General features: G+C 37.5%; 1 protein-coding gene across 7 annotated transcripts in view; it reads left to right on the forward strand.

Annotated features, from left to right (window-relative positions):
* The window catches only part of LOC136852523 (macrophage mannose receptor 1-like), a 42,777-nt gene that overhangs the window by 15,340 nt on the left and 9,519 nt on the right, over window positions 1–17,918 (forward strand). For 6 of the 7 annotated variants that reach the window (XR_010857175.1, XM_067127230.1, XM_067127229.1 and 3 more), the window contains 9 exons: window positions 2,372–2,454; window positions 3,639–3,745; window positions 4,305–4,378; window positions 4,919–5,086; window positions 9,595–9,815; window positions 13,000–13,129; window positions 14,002–14,172; window positions 15,681–15,797; window positions 17,012–17,166. Coding sequence is in view for 6 of the 7 variants with exons in the window: in XM_067127230.1 (XP_066983331.1) it covers window positions 2,372–2,454; window positions 3,639–3,745; window positions 4,305–4,378; window positions 4,919–5,086; window positions 9,595–9,815; window positions 13,000–13,129; window positions 14,002–14,172; window positions 15,681–15,797; window positions 17,012–17,166 (1,226 nt within the window). In the remaining variant the exon portion in view is untranslated. The remainder of the gene's footprint in view (window positions 1–2,371; window positions 2,455–3,638; window positions 3,746–4,304; window positions 4,379–4,918; window positions 5,087–9,594; window positions 9,816–12,999; window positions 13,130–14,001; window positions 14,173–15,680; window positions 15,798–17,011; window positions 17,167–17,918) is intronic. The other variant, XM_067127233.1, reaches the window with a different exon arrangement.

The following is a 17,918-nucleotide window of genomic DNA, read 5'->3' on the forward strand; positions in this document are numbered from 1 at the left end:
CGGTTTTTTGGTCTCGGTGCTTATTTACCAATGTAGACCCTTGAGGTGCTGCAAAAGCATTCTGAAATTCTCGTGTTTATATGGTTATATCAGAAAGAAAAACTGTGTTTGGAACTCAGTCAGAGTTTGGTTGTGACATCTTCATTTTCTCCATGGCTGTAGAATAAGACTGTTTTTGGAAGATCAGACCAATGTTCTGCAGGATTTCAGACAAACTCCATAGTGGTTTTTCTTGTATTTAGTATAAAGACTATATACAAAAGAATACAATTGGTCTGCACAGGATGATCTCCCATGTCGATCTAATATCTAAGCTTATTTTTATAAAGACTAAGATTCACACAAAACAAACATATGACCTCGTTCCCAAGGACTTCATTCTACGTGACTTGGCCTCCAGCTCTGATCAAAAGGAGAACGCTGAGTTTATGCAAACGCATGCTAATGTATGATGACGCACTGTCTTTAAGACACTACACAGGTACTTATTGATGACGTTTTAAGATCGCACTGAGATTTCGCAATTTCCTTTCATGTCACAGAGATATTGTATTGGGAATTATCTTAGATTTACTAAGAAACGTAGTTTATTTAAATGTGATAAATGAAATATGACATTTTTTCGGCCACGTAAAACACAATAGGAACGAAATCATCAAAACAGGCATTCACTAGCTAAGCATAAATTCTCAGAAAGCAAAAGAAAATATACGCTTCAAAGACGTTTTGATGCATCGAGTTGTCCGTCCGACTGTAACCATGTCGTTTATGAAGATGACAATTGTCTATGGTTTTTTGGGCATCTCGCCGTATCGGAGCTTCCGTTTACCAATGTAGACGCCATGTAGAGGTGCTGCCAGAAAGCTCTGTTGTGACCGCTGTTGTGTATACTGTCGTACGCTGCCACCACCTGTTATAGGAAGGTATTTCATCAGAAATTCCCCTTGGTGTTTGGTTATAAGGACTGTGTTTGGAACTCAGTCAGAGTTTGGTTGTGACATCTTCATTTTCTCCATGGCTGTAGAATAAGACTGTTTTTGGAAGATCAGACCAATGTTCTGCAGGATTTCAGACAAACTCCATAGTGGTTTTTCTTGTATTTAGTATAAAGACTATATACAAAAGAATACAATTGGTCTGCACAGGATGATCTCCCATGTCGATCTAATATCTAAGCTTTCACACTTTTACATAGCAAGACTAAGATTCACACACACGAACAAACATATGACCTCGTTCCCAAGGACTTCCCACGGCTACGTGACTTTGCCTCCAGCTCTGATCAAAAGGAGAACGCTGAGTTTATGCAAACGCATGCTAATGTATGATGACGCACTGTCTTTAAGACACTACACAGGTACTTATTGATGACGTTTGCGTCTGGTTTGATCGCACTGAGATTTCGCAATAGCATTCCTTTCATGTGCGACAGAGATATATATATTGGGAATTATCTTAGATTTACTAAGAAACGTAGTTTATTTAAATGTGGCATAAATGAAATATGACATCGGTATAATACTGTACGAGCCGCGGTCCATGAAGCTTTCAGCCACGGCCCGGTGGTGGCCTGTGTCGCTGGCACCTATAGCGGTGCCAGACACACAATCATGGCTAGCTTTAACCTTAAATGAAATAAAAACTACTGAGGCTACAGGACTGCAATTTGGTATGTTTGGTGATTGAAGGGTGGATGATCAACATACCAATTTGCAGCCCTCTAGCCTGATTAGTTTTTAAGATCTGAGGGCAGACAGAAAAAGTGCGGATGGACAGACAAAGCCATCTCAATAGTTTTCTTTTGCAGAAAACTTAAAAATATATTATTTATATTAAGTCTTTGTTCTTTTAGAAAAGCGCAGCAGTCAGGTTCATTTTCTGTATTCATTCTTGAATCATTATTCCCTGAAGTCAGAATACAAACTTGAACACTTATCTTAGGAGTTACATATACTCTAAACCAGTGGTTCTCAACCAGGGGGTAATTCCCCTCTGGGGGAATTTCAGAGTTTCTTGGCGGGCGGGGGGGGGGGGTTGTAACCACAGATTGCCAGGCTCATACTGGCTCTAGGACCACACAGAACACAATGTGCATCGGTCCGCACTACTGAGAAGTCACGCTGGGCTTTCTCTCCGCTAGCTTGTGTTTGCATTAGTATTTTGTTACATATTACTTGGAATGCACCTTTTGAGGCAGACAATTTTGGAAAGGGTGGGGAATGACATTCTGACACATGGTGAAATGGTGCATGGGCCAACAAAGGTTGAGAACCACTGCAGTCTAAACGGTAAATAACGTCAATTTTACTTTACAAGCATCGAAGAAAAGTTCATCTGACTGGAAACACTGCAGTGTTTTTTGCTACTTCAGGTGAACGTGAAGAAAGGCCAGTGGTGCGTCTGGCAGAAGGCTGCCTGGAGGGATGGGAGGACGCTCGAAGTCGCTGTTACAAAGTAAGTTATAAAACTCGCCTAATTTATTTCGATGTATTTATCGGAGCACTGGGAAACTTTGTTAGGAGATTTCTCAAAGGTATATGTTGCTACAACGTCTAGTTGCATTTTGTAATATAATCTAATTATAAAACAAATTTAAATATATCTAATAGCATGTGAGGAGGGTAACGTATGTGTAAAATACCACATTTAAACTCAACTACAAAATGAAAAGGAGATTGCAAAGTATCTCATCTGACCCTCAGATAGCAAAACAAAAGTGCCTAAAAAGCATACTTTGAATGTTGAAGAAAACAGTAACATTTTGAAGCTTAATTTACATCTGAAACGACGAAACGAAATGTTCTGAAAGAAGGTTACATAAAGAACGAAATTCATGGTGTCGAAAGCACAATTTCACAAAAGCATCAGTGTAGACTGCAAGAGAAGAACAACCTAATTGAACAACGGATGTCAGTTAAAAAAAACTTTAATATACAGACTCTTCAAATGTTACGTACTAAAATGTCATCCAAAGCAAAAGTCTGCACAAGCAAACCCTATAAACTATTACACTGTATCAACCTGTAGTCATTCTCAAAAGAAAATGTCTAGGAGCTCAGGAGGGAACATAGCATCAATGGAAAATGTGTTGAGATTTCATATTCCACAAAGCTGTGGAAAATGCCTTTTATATCAAAAGGCGACAAAATTATAAGTAATCAAATAGACATACGAGTGGCAGTGTCCTTCCAGAAATACAACAACTTTGCCAAATACTGATCTCTGGATCTATGGACAGAGGGACCAAATCTAGGACTAACCTCTGTATAATATAGAGATACAATTTATGAATATTTCCTAAGCAGTTCGCTTCTCCGGTACTTTAAAAACCTCCAGATTTGATCTATCGACTTTCCTTCTAAAAATTAAATTGACATGAACTTTAATATTCTTTTATGTGTATGTACACACATAAACAAGTTATTTAACATTTATATTCTCATACTGCATATACTCTAATACATTTCATTGTAGTTAAAGTCATACCTTATTCCTAGCAATAGGCCTAGTCTTTAACAGACCAGGGGTGGAATTTTCAAACTGTACATTATGGATAATGCAAACACTGAAAATAATAAATAGCTATATAATATACAAGAGCAAACGCGAGGGAACTGCCTATATCCCCTATTTCGCAGGTGTTTTCAAAGCCAGCCTCATGGACTGAGTCAGAGAGACACTGCACAACGTTTGGAGCTCATCTCGCCAGTGCTGGGAGCGTTGAAGAGGAGGACATCCTACGACGGTAAAGTATTTACAATCAGTGTTTCATCAAATTAAGTTTAATATTAAGTCTTTCAACCTAGACGCGACTGGCTGCCACAACTATCTGCGCAAGCACATACAAAAATTACCATTTTAACAGCTTTAATCAATAACTCTTATAAGCAGCATGATGTTTCGCGCAAGACACTATTATTCAGACAGTTGCTGTTCTGGGCCACATGTTTATTTAGCTCGTTTAATCTTTGATTTACAAAGTTTGTTCAGGGATCCCTTTAAGGAATATAGATTTCTATAACATTTTTATGATAAATATCATTTTTCCTAAGCACCTTTGTAAATACCTGTGAAGCATTCTTCTCTAATTTTAGTCGTTGCAATCAGCTCTACAAATTAAACTTCACATTAACACTGAAATGTGTAACCCATTTGAATATTTTGCTACACTCAAGATTAAACAAATTACAGCCTAGATTTTTTTAAACTCACGAAAATGTTATCTTTGCTGCACTGATGTGCCACACTGAGTTTATAGATGTACTGTAATGAACATTAATTATTATAGAAAAGTTTTTTTTCAGGCTCTCCCAGTCCACTTTTGTGAGTGATTTTTTCTCATCTGTTTGGATTGGTCTGGAGATTTCTTCCGAGTCAAGTACGTATTTGTTGAACATCAGTCAAACTACGAGAGAGAAATACTTAATCTGTAATTAAATCAAATACTCTGACAAAGTTACTTCTTGCAAAAAGTTTATAACTCTAGTCAACATAATATGAAAAATACATTACCAAGGAATGAAGACGATTACAAAATTGCTATTCACTTCTATATTCACCTTTGATTGCTAGACAGTTTCTTCATGCTCATTTATATCAATCTATGAAACTCTTTTTTGAAGACAACTAAAAAATTGCTATTTACTTCTATATTCACCTTTTGCTGCTAGACAGGTTCTTCATGTTCATTTATATCAATCTATGTAACTCTTTTTTGAAGACAACTAAAAAATTGCTATTTACGTCTATATTCACCTTTTGCTTCCTTCATATTAATTTACATCGATCTAAGAAACTCTTTTTTGAGGACAACTAAAAACTGCTGTTCATCACTTCTATATTCACGTTTTGCTTTTACACAGTTTCTTCGCATTCATTTGTATCAACCTGTGAAACTCTTTTCGTTCTACTTCCAAAGATTACAGCTGGACTGACAACACCCCGAGAGGATACTTGAACTGGGCAGAGGGTCAACCGGATTTCCACCAGGCGAAAGAGCACTGTGGATCGGCCACCCGAGCAAGCTTCACAATCCATGATTCGCCTTGCAGCGCATTTCTACCATTCATTTGTGAAGCTACTCCAGGTCAGATATAAATGAAGCATTGCATATGCAGAAAATTAATAATAATAATAATAATAATAATAATAATAATAATAATAATAATAATAATAAAAAGAAGGATGATGACTGATTAAACATGCTACAATGGCACTGGTTACTTGATACCCATAACCATCAATTTCTTCCTATTTATTTCCAATCTTGCAAGCTACTAAAGCGCAAACCCTCCAACCTGAATACTTGGTCAATTTTCATATCCCAGCCAGTGTTTTTTTTTTTTTTTTTTTTTTCTCTAGATGAAACCTATTCATATGGGTCAAGCGGTCGTTGACTTGAAATTCAAGCTTTCAAAGAATATGTTGGTTTCAACCTCCCACCGCGGCAGTAACTGATCGTGATACTGAGCCAGTGATTTTTCATCTCCCTAAGGGAGGAGCAAACTCATGACATCTGACTGACATGCCAAGACACTAACCACTGTACCAGCGATTCTCCTCCAACGCTTCTAGCACCGCTGGCTAGTGAGTATATACTAAAGCACACATTATTATTATTATATTAAAAGAGTTTAACCAGACCACTGAGCTGACTATCAGTTCTCACAGGGCTGGCCCGAAGGATTTGGATGAAATGACAGGTCTAGGCTAGAAGCCTAACACTGGGACCAAATAGGTCATTCGATATAAGAATCCCACCTTGCGTGCACCTTATTATGTAAAAAAAAAAAAAAAAAAAGCCTATGAAAATTACTATACAATTAGTTCAATTGTGCAAATCTTTAGCCTGGCTTTCTTTTTAAGTGCAAGACCAAAATCTTAAAATCCCAGGGATCGGCACACCTTAGACTACTGTCGAATGCAGCCTACTTTGTAAACGACTGTTGCATTCAAATGCACTGCCATTCTCTATAAAGTAGTCTCCTGTCATCTATCTTACATTAAAAAAGACGTAATTTCAAAAAAGTCTTCAAAAATATATATATATTTTGAAATGAATCCACTACAGGAATGTGTGAATAGGCATGAATTAAATACTACAACTGACAAAAACACTCAACAAAATTACTATAACACCCTGCACAAAGTCGCCTGTAAAGACAGAGTAGCTAACTTTTTCAGCCAATATAAGGCAGACGACAAAGACTCTAGTATCCTCATTACTAGGTTTAAGGAAACACAGAAATCGTGTAAACAAGTCCAAAAGCTCAGGCTAACCAGATAAGGTCAGGCAAATGATAATCATGGAAAAGATATGTCTAGCATGAAATACTAAACCAAAGGAAGAGATATGTCTAGCATGAAATACTAAACCAAAGGAAGAGATATGTCTAGCATGAAATACGTAAACACGGACAGAGATGGATTAGAGGGAAAAACTTTCACCTATGATGTGAAGAAGGCCTTCATCACAATAAGAAATTTCCTCTATGATTTAATGTCACGTCTCCCCATAAAGGATGTCTGCTATTCAAGTCAGCAGAGAGAAGAATAGTTGAGGAAGCTGATAAATCAAAGCAGGAAATTACTTTTGGCTAAAATGGCTATTCGGTGTAAAATGGAGGGAACATAAGGTGTAATCCTTTTTAGACTGATTTCAACTGCTCCAGCCTGTAATTTAGAGTTCTGATGAGCTGAGAAAGTAAAAGATCCTAACAGATGTATCTAAAGCATCCACCATGACTCCCTACTCCCATATCATATCGAGTTCTGTGACAGATACATTCCCTTGGACAAGGTATACTTATCCAATATTGTCTTCCACCTACCGGAGAATTTTCCTGTAAATAGCTTGCAGTTCGTCATATTTTGCTCTAAGACCCTGACAGTTACGCTGTAACAATATTGAGAAGGTATCTACTTTGGTTGGGGACGAACCCTCTATTGATGGTCTTCTTGGGTTGCAATTCCTTTCTGTTTGGTGGATTTTCTGTTTGATGTACTTTTGACATACATATTCACCGACAGAATGTTGATGATGAGAGGTCAGGTAATTCCCCTGGAAGTTCCAACGAACTGTACCAGCAGACGCGGCCTCTATGGAATTATAAGCACCAGTTGTATCTGGGTCAATTTTGTGTTCTTAAATTGCAGTTAGAGGATATTATCCTGTTATGTATTGGAGGACTTTAGACTTGGCCCCTTTGGTGCAAAGAAACCAGTTCTGTTTTGTGGGTCTTGAGGGATCTGCTGTTCGTCTCCCTGGCCCAGAGAAACCTAAGCCAGGCCCAGACCTTCTGGTGCTCTTTTAGTTAACAAGGTGACTATATTTGCAATTTCAGAGTGTTTGACTGACTCTTCACTTACAATTCGATTATTTTTGCTGGCATTTTATAATTTCTCTTTCTTTAACTTTTTTCTCGATTCAGTATTCGGGACTATTGCTTTTCTTCCCCATTTGTACTGTTTTCTTTGCTATCTTATCTTTAACATTCATAATTGACAGTAATTTTTTACTTCTGTTTGAAGATGGAACTTCTACAAGTAAACAGTGTCCACCTTCAGCAGCTACCTTGGGTTCTCTGCCAATGTGATTTATTATATCCCTAATGATATAAAATATAATAAGGTCCTTATCTTTTGTTCTAAGTTTGTGGTCGGATGCACTTTTACGAAGCTGGTTCATACATTAACATCTTTACTCATATTGTGACTTTATGCCTTTTTTAAAACCTTTTTTACTTTTTCCACGATTCTGAGGAATGAAAGGACTTATTGTGACAATCAGTGAGTCACTAGCAGTCTACTGAAAACACCCTCTTCTCCATTACACTGGTTGTTATCCATGGTTGTGGATGAGTATTCTAGTCAGAGTTACCAGTATTAGTGCCAGAGGTCATCATCATCTGTGTCACTGTTGCATCAAGCAGTCCAGGGGGACACGGCTCAATCTCAGAACTGTCTATGGAAAAAGAAGGAAGAAAAAAAAAAAGAGCATTACAAGAATGTAATAATCCCCACCTTAATTATACTGGAGGGCAACCAGGTAAAACGCCGAGTCACAACAGCAGAACTAACTTCGATGAAATTCATAAGCCAGCTCTAAAAGATAGTTACCAATGTGAAATCACATTGATACCTCTCAGTTCCAAACATTTTTGAGTGGTTGATGATCCAATATCTCTAACCATTAGCTCTCAACATGGACTCCAATTCCAACTATAACACTTTTCCTGTTCACGAAACAAAAAATGTTAAGATAGCAGTAAACTCTTAAGGAATACTGTATGAAGGACTTTAGGACTTGAACAGGGGAGCTAATTTCGAGTGTTCAAGAGTCCCCTCATATCTACAGTAGTTGGTACTGTGCTGAGGAGGGTCACCTGATAAACTTTTACAGCATCATCATACATTTACCTATCAACACGCTATAGGTATAATACCACTGGAATTACCATACCTTTATTTTTAGTTATACGAATACTCTGCAACATTATTTTATGCTAAATACCTCGAGCCTTCAATCTTGTATGACGGTAATTTATTTGAAAAGAGGGAACAAAAGGAATTTTGATAAAGGAAAAATCTGTTTCTGGGGGAAGACCTGTGTCACCCAGTGAAATGGTTCCATTTGGCACATTTCTAGGTATAAGAATTGCTACATATACCAGAGAAAAGCTATCTAGAATGCCGCCACCCGAGCGACCACCTATAAACGGTATCAATATACACTAGGGGTGAGCTTAAACCACTATCACAGGCCTTCGTCCTACAGATCTCTCTATTCTCAAAGTCCCAACTTGAGTGTGCCGTTACAAACCCGTAACCGCCTGTGATAGTGGTTTAAGCTCACCCCTAGTGTACATCGACACCGTTTATAGGTGGTCGCTCCGGGGGTGGTAACCCCGGCATTCTAGATAGCTTTTTCTCTGGTATATGTAGCAATTCTTATACAGTACCTAGAAATGTGCTAAATGGAACCATTTCACTGGCTGACACAGGTCGAGCCCAGAAATCACAGTTATGATTACATGCCTAGATTTTGATGGGGAAGCATTCTCTTTAATTTAAAGACTGCATGCCCAAACGTGCCAAAAATAAAGGATTACAAGAAACTGCAAAGGGTACAAAATAACCATCATCCTCAATACCTATACTCCCTATGAGGGAATATAATGGTAATCAAGAAGGTCAGATCAATAAAAAAAATTACAGACAGTAAAGCACATGGTAAGTTCAGGGTCTTCAACAATTTCTTTCCGTATTTCTTTTCAAGCACTGTTAAGTTTTCATTTTTGTTTTTAGAAATACAATACTGAACCCTCTTACATGAACTATTTTATATGCATTCGCTAAAATCCCTGTTGAAAGTGGGCCTATCTAAATATACCTAGAGATTCAATGAGACTGTTTATTAATTAGAATACAAATTCCACCTACAAGATTGCAACATATGGATTTTTTTTTTTAAAAAGTGACCTACAGTAGTTCTGAACACTCAATTTTCAAATTCTATTTTCTAATCACGACGTCAACAGAAACTGTAGAGTTCAAATGACTACTCTCTTTCACGAAAATGAACGTTCACTACAGGTTCTATGGTAGTCACCAAACAGCTGCCTCAAAAGAAGCCAAACAGCACCTGCGAGGACGATCCATCATGGCTTCTTTTCAACAAACACTGCTATAAAATCATTCCTTCTGATGACAACGCTGGAGACACTTGGTTCGAGTCTCGCCGTCTGTGCAGAGAAATAGGGGGAGAACTGGCTTCTATACATACTGTGGAAGAAAATTACTGGCTCCAGTCACAGGTAAAGAATCCATGACATTTATTATGGCCATTGGCCATTTCAAGCTTGTATTCACTCAATTTGTTTGCATGGTTCAAACACTGTCGTATGTAATGCCAAGATGTAGTACCGAAAATCACTCTTAATGACATAACAGCCTCTTTATCAAATACAAAAACAACACGTTAACTTTAATCAACATACTCTCTGAGAACTCGGAAAAATCAAAGTATGCATCATCACACAAGCAATCAGAGAAACGTACACTCAAACCCAAGGGTAGGAGTCTCGACTAGAGCGTGTATATAATTCATTTCAGGGACTAAGCAACTTACTGCAGAAAGGCACACACAAATACATATACAAACAATTTGGCTATGCCAGTACAGGAGTCACAGGTCCAATATTGGTTTTCATAGTGTGTACATTCACAGGATTAGGCAATTTCAGTATATTCAATTAGCCAATCATTAACAACATCAGAAGAAGAATTATCAATTCCATCCCTTTATTAGCATTATTCTGTTTTATGGCATATGTTTGGAAACACTAGAATTACCCAGTGTAGCATGACCCATGGTCAGCAGATTTAATAAATTCTTGCATTCACCATGTAACTCCGGCCCACAGTTAAAATATGCCTTTGGTTCTCCTTCTACTTTCAATATTCACGACTAATTTACATGGCCATAAGATTGGCAATAGATTCATCACTGAAGGGGTAGTATGTATGGCAAGTATTTTAACTTGTGCCAAACTGTTGTTATTGTCTCTGGAAGGGCCGGCGAGTCAAAATTTAACATAGGCAATGGTTGTGGACAGAGCACTCCAAACTCATTTCTCATAATTCTCCTCAAATAAACTATATTATGGTCTGGAAACTCTACATTTTCCTCCTGAGATCATCAGCTCTTTGGAGAAAATGACACTTATATTTTGACTGACATTTTTATGAGGCATATAATTACCATTGTATTCTATTGTTTCCCTTCATTTTAATTTTCACTTTCACGCGGTGTCTGCACTTCTATCAACACCCGTTCTTTGCCTACCAAGGACATTTTTGCTTCTCTGTCTAAACATTTTACAACCTCCCTGTATCCTTCAGGAAATATCACAAAGTTCTACTTATGTTGCCATCATAAAGTCTCAAAGTTAGAAATTTATCACAAGATGCATGCTCAAATACTCCTGGCATGACTTTAATCTCCTTCAACTCTTGTCTCACCTTTTCCGTACTCTTCTCCTAAGTCTAAAACTTGATTGGTTTAGACGTGAGGCAGGAAGGGCAATGGTTACCATCAATAGCTTCTTTGCATTAACTTGAAACAATTTAACTTGACCTGAGTGTGTGGTTCCTCATCTGTGTCATAATTTCGTTATGGGGCCTGGGGGCACACGGGTTTTAACAAAATTATCCATAATTAGAGAAAATAACTATGGATAAAAATCTGAAATCTTGACAAGAAACCTTCAACTTCCATGGAATCAAGTTCTCCACTTACGACACCAGTGAAAGCCTATTCCCTAAGTCAATTACTTACCCTTCTCTGAAGAGATGACAGAAACATACTTAGTGTGCTAGACTAACCACAACTGATGGGATTGAAAGCATTGCACAATTGGTCATGCTCAGCCACCCGCCCCGCCCCCGGCCCCACAATAACTCTGTCGGCAGGCAAACTGGAAAGAACTCAGCGAGTCCTACCCCTAGGACAAACATTCCTCTTAAATCCACAGCCCAGCTCTAAAGGATATCAGCCCTTGATATTTCATTATGGATACTCATATTAAAATCTCTCAGGTCCAAACATTTTCAGGTGGGCGACGATACCACCACAGCTCTCACTATTAGCTTTGAAAACGGAATCCAGTCCAGCAACTGTATCCCTTATCTGTAATAAGGTTACAGAAACAAGGGATTTTGAGCGGTTGGAGAGAAACAACCTAAATTATAAAAGATAAAAGGTTTTACATGTGTAACTGGTAATAATGCGCAGGTGCACTATGCATTAATAATTAAGAGGAGTTGGGCAGCAAGATGTAAGATGCTGAAGTAACAAAGAGGTAGAGAGTATAGAGAGATATTCAGATTCGAACAAGAGGAAAACATATTCCACTGCTTTGAGAACCTTCTCACCCATTACAGAGCTTTAATATGGAAGAAAAATATCTATGGTGAAGCCATGCGACTTCAACATGGCATTCTCTCAAGGAAAGGGTTTCCTTATACAACGTTCCCTCTGACTCCTGTGGACATTTGGGTCTGTCAAGTATCAAAATTTTGATTCTCCTTCACTTGACTGGGGAATATTTACACCCCATGCTTAAATATATTCATGAGGTCTAATATCTGTGAGTGACACAGCATTACCACTGTGGAGTCAGAGAGCGTGCAGTGCAAGGCACAACTGAGAACTCGCGTCGTCAAAACATAAAACCCCGAATTAACAAAATTCCATTATTCTGAGGTACAGCCAACATCTTACCAGAAAATTATTGCGATTCTACTGGCATAAAGAGAGTGATAATTAATATGTACTGAAAAATATAATGAAATATTACTTATCAATTTTTCGAGTGCAACAGGGATAGTCAAAGTTGGAGAGCAATAAATTTACAATTACAGAAGTATACAGACATTTTCATCATTTCATTAATGTTTGTGATAACTGCTCCATCGTCCATTTATATTCTCCAAATGCCTGTGATAACTGCTCCATCATCCATTTATATTCTCCAAATACCTGTCTGTTAGGTTACAAGATTTTTCCATGACCTCTTAAAAATGAGAGGTTAACTAGATTACAATGATTATGGGGGGAAACACCAATACACTATATTAAGTGAAATTAGCACCTACTACATTTTTGTCTACCAGCAAGTAACCCACTTTAATCCGAGTCCTACACTTTTCCCGTAACTGTTTCTAATTACTAAGTTAACACAGATTTGCATGAAGAGCTGGTTATGATAAACGACTGTTATATTAGCATCATATACTATTTGCTACGAAAAATTAAAGGATAATACTGAAGTGAACCTATATTGAACAGTAATATAAGGTCTAAGTAAACTTCAGTTATTTCCTCTGCCTACAAAGGAAACTAATGGTACCTAAGTAAAGGCATTACAGTCATATACATTGTCATTTTCTAATCCCGTATTCTGATGAAAGATGTTTACTTTGTTCTAACAAAAACAGGTGCACAGCGTACGAGACAATGTCCTGTGGATCGGTGGTTTAGCTTATTGGGGTTCCGGCTACGAGTGGGCAGACGGGACAGCTTTTGACTACAGCAACTGGGCCAAGGGAGAACCTAACAATTACTACGGTATTCATCCATTCTGCAGCTTTCAAATAAACTGATACAAACATCTTGGCATCCACAGAATTAAGCCTTCCTTTCATGCTTTTTTAAGATGAATGAGCCGTAATATTATGTTCATTCGTTTGTTATTTAATTAAATAAACACCTACTAAACACTAAAGACTCAACTACAGTAAAAATGCTTGACGATATCAGGAGTCTCAGCATGCAGATATCTTATTATTTTTACACATAATGCTATTGCCTTTGCGCACTGTATAGATGTTTAATACTGATGAAAGGAAAAACGTTTAAGCTGCTGAACTGAACTATTTGAGTAAAATGTGCAGCATAAGAAGAATAATTCTATGAATGATGGATGCAGAGATACCCAGAAGACATGAAAGGGTGAAGAATGCAGATAGTAGGAGAATTGTAAGAAGTGAATGCGGAGAGCGTTTGACATATGTGAAGGATGGATCAGAAATTTTTTAAATGTTTTGATCATGTGAAAGCATGGGTGTCGATAATTTAATAAAGTGCATAATTCTGAGGTCTTACGGAGGATGAGAAGAACTAAAAAGTGCGTGATGGATAGAAATGAAAGAAGCATTGAAACGGAAAAGTTTTAATATCCTGATGGGAAACATACAAGGAAGATAGTATGGGCAGCGGGTCTAGACATACTGCTGATGAACCTTCTGTGTAGCGTTTGAAAGGAGCTGATGTTCTGACAGTTTTCTGGAAATAGAGTGTAAGTGCAACTTAGTTTGAATATAAATGAAGCAGCAACCACTCTGTTGCTTGTTTTCCACCTGAAGCCACCTCGTTTGGAGAAACGATTTAGTGTTGAAATAAATCAAGCTAATTTATAGTCATGGGAATTTTATTTGCAGATCAAGAGGACTGCATTGCCTTGTACACAAGGGACTTTGGCTACTGGAATGACCAGAACTGTGGTCATAAACAAGGTCGGATTTGTAAACGAGCACTCTGGACAATGCACGGCCCTCAAGTAACAACACCAGTCCCTGAGGGCAACTGTCCTGAGGGATGGATACATACAGGTAAGCCAACTGCTGCTTCAGATAATCAGCACGCCTACCATGCATCACTAGCACGACTGCTTTCATGCAAGTAACATCTGTTTGGTCAAACATCTCTCTCTCTTACATACTCTTAAACACTGTCCCTTAGCCACCCTGTCCATTGTTGCCATTTTGTCTACTGTACCAGAAATTTTCCCTCTTGTAAAAACTTCTCTACTATCATGTTTCCTCAAACTCTTCTAGTCTTGTCTGCAATATCTTACCACCCCCCACTTTCCTCTACTGAAGTTTTCTTGTTCTTTGTTTCATGCCCAAATGGATGCCAGCAATACACGCCATTTACTACTATACCATTGTAATGGTACAGATTTAGAATTTTTAAATGTCATGGCTTTCACCTTTAAGCGGTATTTCCAGTACATGTACTGTATACACTTTTTCTCTTTTTAATACTGTTGTTTTGTTAAATGAATAAGTGTATGAAATCTGGGCCACATGGCTCAGCACCGCGACCAAGAGGCCATTAACTGTCCCCATAGCAACGCAGAGATGAATGAACTTTCATTAAAAAATTACTACAACCAAGAATACAAATGCAAAAAAAAAAAAAAAAATACTTATCATTCACACACAGTCTTACATCTACAAAAAAAAAAACTGATTCTTAGCAGCCCGAAGAGAGAGAGAGAGAGAGAGAGAGAGAGAGAGAGAGAGAGAGAGAGAGAGAGAGAGAGAGAGAATGATAATCCTGTGAAAGTTCTCTTTAAGGGAAAAGGACAAAAATATTTAGACTTTGGCATGACATAATATTCCCGCTTTTCACATATTATAGTATTATTGTCTTAATTCCTTGATGCTATTATTATGATTAATTATTATTATTAATTATTATTATTATTATTATTGCATATCAGGTCCACAATAACATTCAGTGGTGGAATATTATAGTGGACATGATGTACAGCATATCCTGTTCTCGATCTAGAGGAGAAAGACCTAATTATTATTATTATTCGCTTACTGAACAAGCCACATGTGAAAAGAAGACGAAGAAAGAAAGGATTAGCTCTAAGTTTAATGACTACAAGCAGATTTAAAGCATACAGTAGCAAAATAATAACAATAAAAATTCTATCAGTTATCAAAAGATAAGTAAACCTTTGTCAGTTACTAAATTTGTTCATGTAAATAATAAACAGTACCAAAACAAACACCAACTAATATTCTAATACAAACAAAAAATCAGTAATCACAGAAAAGTGTTCCTGAGTGTACCCTCTACCAAGGGAACTCAAACCCAAAGTCCTGGAAGGCCAGGCTACAGAAGCTAGTCCACAGACCAAGTTTTGAGACGTAACCCAACTGCCGTAAATAATACCATCGATACGCCAATCAAGTATACAAAACAACACTTCCTAAAAATAGGCCTAAGATGAGAATTGGGCACATAGCTCACCAACAAACACTTCTGTTGTAAAAATTTACAACCTATTTGGAGAAGCATTATATTTCTTATATTTTTTCAGGTATAAAATGCTTGAAATTCTTCAAAGCGATGGTAACTTTCGACATTGCTCGCAAGGCTTGCAAGAAACTGAGTGGCAGAGCAGAGTTAGCAAGTATCTCTTCAGTAAAGGAGCAAGGTTAGTTTTACTCATGCAATACGATTTTAACAAGTACACAAGTTCCTGCAAGTGAACACCAGTTTACCTGCATGCAAATGCAGATGGGACCCTGAACGAAACTTATTTACTACCAACTTAAAAAAAAAATAAACAGGCAAAACACACATACGGTGTTTCCACTCCCATGAATCAAACCTGCAAAATATCACTTGTAAGCAAGTATTGACAAAAAAGACATACAAACAGACAGACGGGTTTGAAACTAAACTTTTGCTTGCTTCTAATGAAGTAATGTGTGAACAGTGGTATGCATGAAAGTTATAAAATCTTTACATTTGTACATTTTTACAAATATTACCACAAGGTCAGCTATCTTCACTTATAAAGCTATGTGACCCAGATGTGTCTGGAGAATAATCTCTTGACAAAATAACAAAAACTAAAGAAAAAGAAGGTAGGAGATACCAGCCAAGGGATTAAAGGAACTCTCTGGAACACCCAAGTGATAGGTCACTGACAGGACCTAAGGGATAAAATTATGTCTCTCTTTCTAAATAATTATGCGTTTGAAAAATTAAAAGTTACCTGAAGGTTTTTAAAATACCAGTTACTAATAAAAAAATGCTATTAGGACTCATGCAAAATTTCTTCACCCATTGGTAAAAAGTTTTAAAAAAATACATTAAAAATTATCTGAATATTGTTAAAATACCAATTACTAATGAAAAATACTATTAGGACTCATGCAAAATTTCTTCACCCATTGGCAAAAAATTTCAAGTGAAAGCCATATTTTGGCCTACTGCTTGTACACCAGAATGTACTCAATTGACAGTAATTTGTCACAATAAGCACAAACTAGCACACTGCTATACGCTACAATAAAGTTGTGTGTGAAGTGGGTATGACCGATCCTCAGTCGAGGTTAAACAACTTCAACCTTTCTGTTGCTATTAGAATTTGTAGGGAAGAGTCTAATATTACCCCTAATGATTTTGTAATACCTACTGTTGGCAAAAAGGAGGGACAGCACCTTCTTGCCACCTCTTTGAAATGTATGACTTAACTAGTGTTTCCATATCAAAATGAGGAACACTCTACAACACGATCTTACACTACCTTGACCACTACCTGATTAATACGAATTGCCACATATGAGGAAGCCCAGCAAACATGAACAGTATTCGATGGTATTTATCTTTCTTCATAAATTTACTATGCCTTCTTTTCAGCCTATGTAACAGCAGCGCTTGGGGAGTTGAAAATGAATATGTGGCTGGGTCTACGTTATGAACAAGGCTTCCACTGGCTGGACCAGTCAGCACTAACTTACACAAACTGGGCTCAAGGAGAACCAAACAGCAAGAGGGAAAATTTAAACCAAGGGGTAAGTCATAATTATAGCATGGAAATATTTGATTGAAATACAATGCCCTACCTAACATCGCCGGTCTTAAAAGTATGAACAACAATTACTTGTCTTACGGCCTTCCCCTAAATGCAAAAATTATTTATCATATGGTTTCCTTTAAATGAACTGCCTTGCTATAAACCTAAAAGCCTAAGTATGTCTCAACAAAACTGTCCACAGAGAACGTAGGCTTAATAGGCCTGCTATAACAGAGACCATCTTAATTCAATCACGAAAACCCAAAGGTAACGTACAAATATTATCGTCACTTAGATATAGACAAAAATGACAAAGAGAGAAAATGCAAGAGGACTGCTGATGAGGAATAATAAAATGTGAAACTGTCAGCCAACAATAAGGAGAGAAGCAGTAGTTGTACTGGAGAGGACAGCTACACAGTACAGTACACTTATCTACGATGCAACAAATGCAAAACATACAGTCTGTTATATAGCACCTGACTGAATTCAACTAGTGGTCTAAAACGTCGACTGAGTCATTGATTGGGCCCACTTGAGTGTTCGAGTCACTTACAGTAGGTACCAAATCATTTATCACTTATAATTCCTCTTCTGTGATATTCCCGAAGTAGCGCAAATTGGATATTAAACGACATTGGTAGCTTAACATTTGTATATCAAATGTCATGGTGATGTGATAAAAATTCATGAATAGCTATGTGTTCCGAACATACCAATCGGCTGTCATGGTGGAAATGGATTGATGCC

Source organism: Macrobrachium rosenbergii, chromosome 25 (genome assembly GCF_040412425.1).
Source record: "Macrobrachium rosenbergii isolate ZJJX-2024 chromosome 25, ASM4041242v1, whole genome shotgun sequence".
Classification (NCBI taxonomy): domain Eukaryota; kingdom Metazoa; phylum Arthropoda; class Malacostraca; order Decapoda; family Palaemonidae; genus Macrobrachium; species Macrobrachium rosenbergii.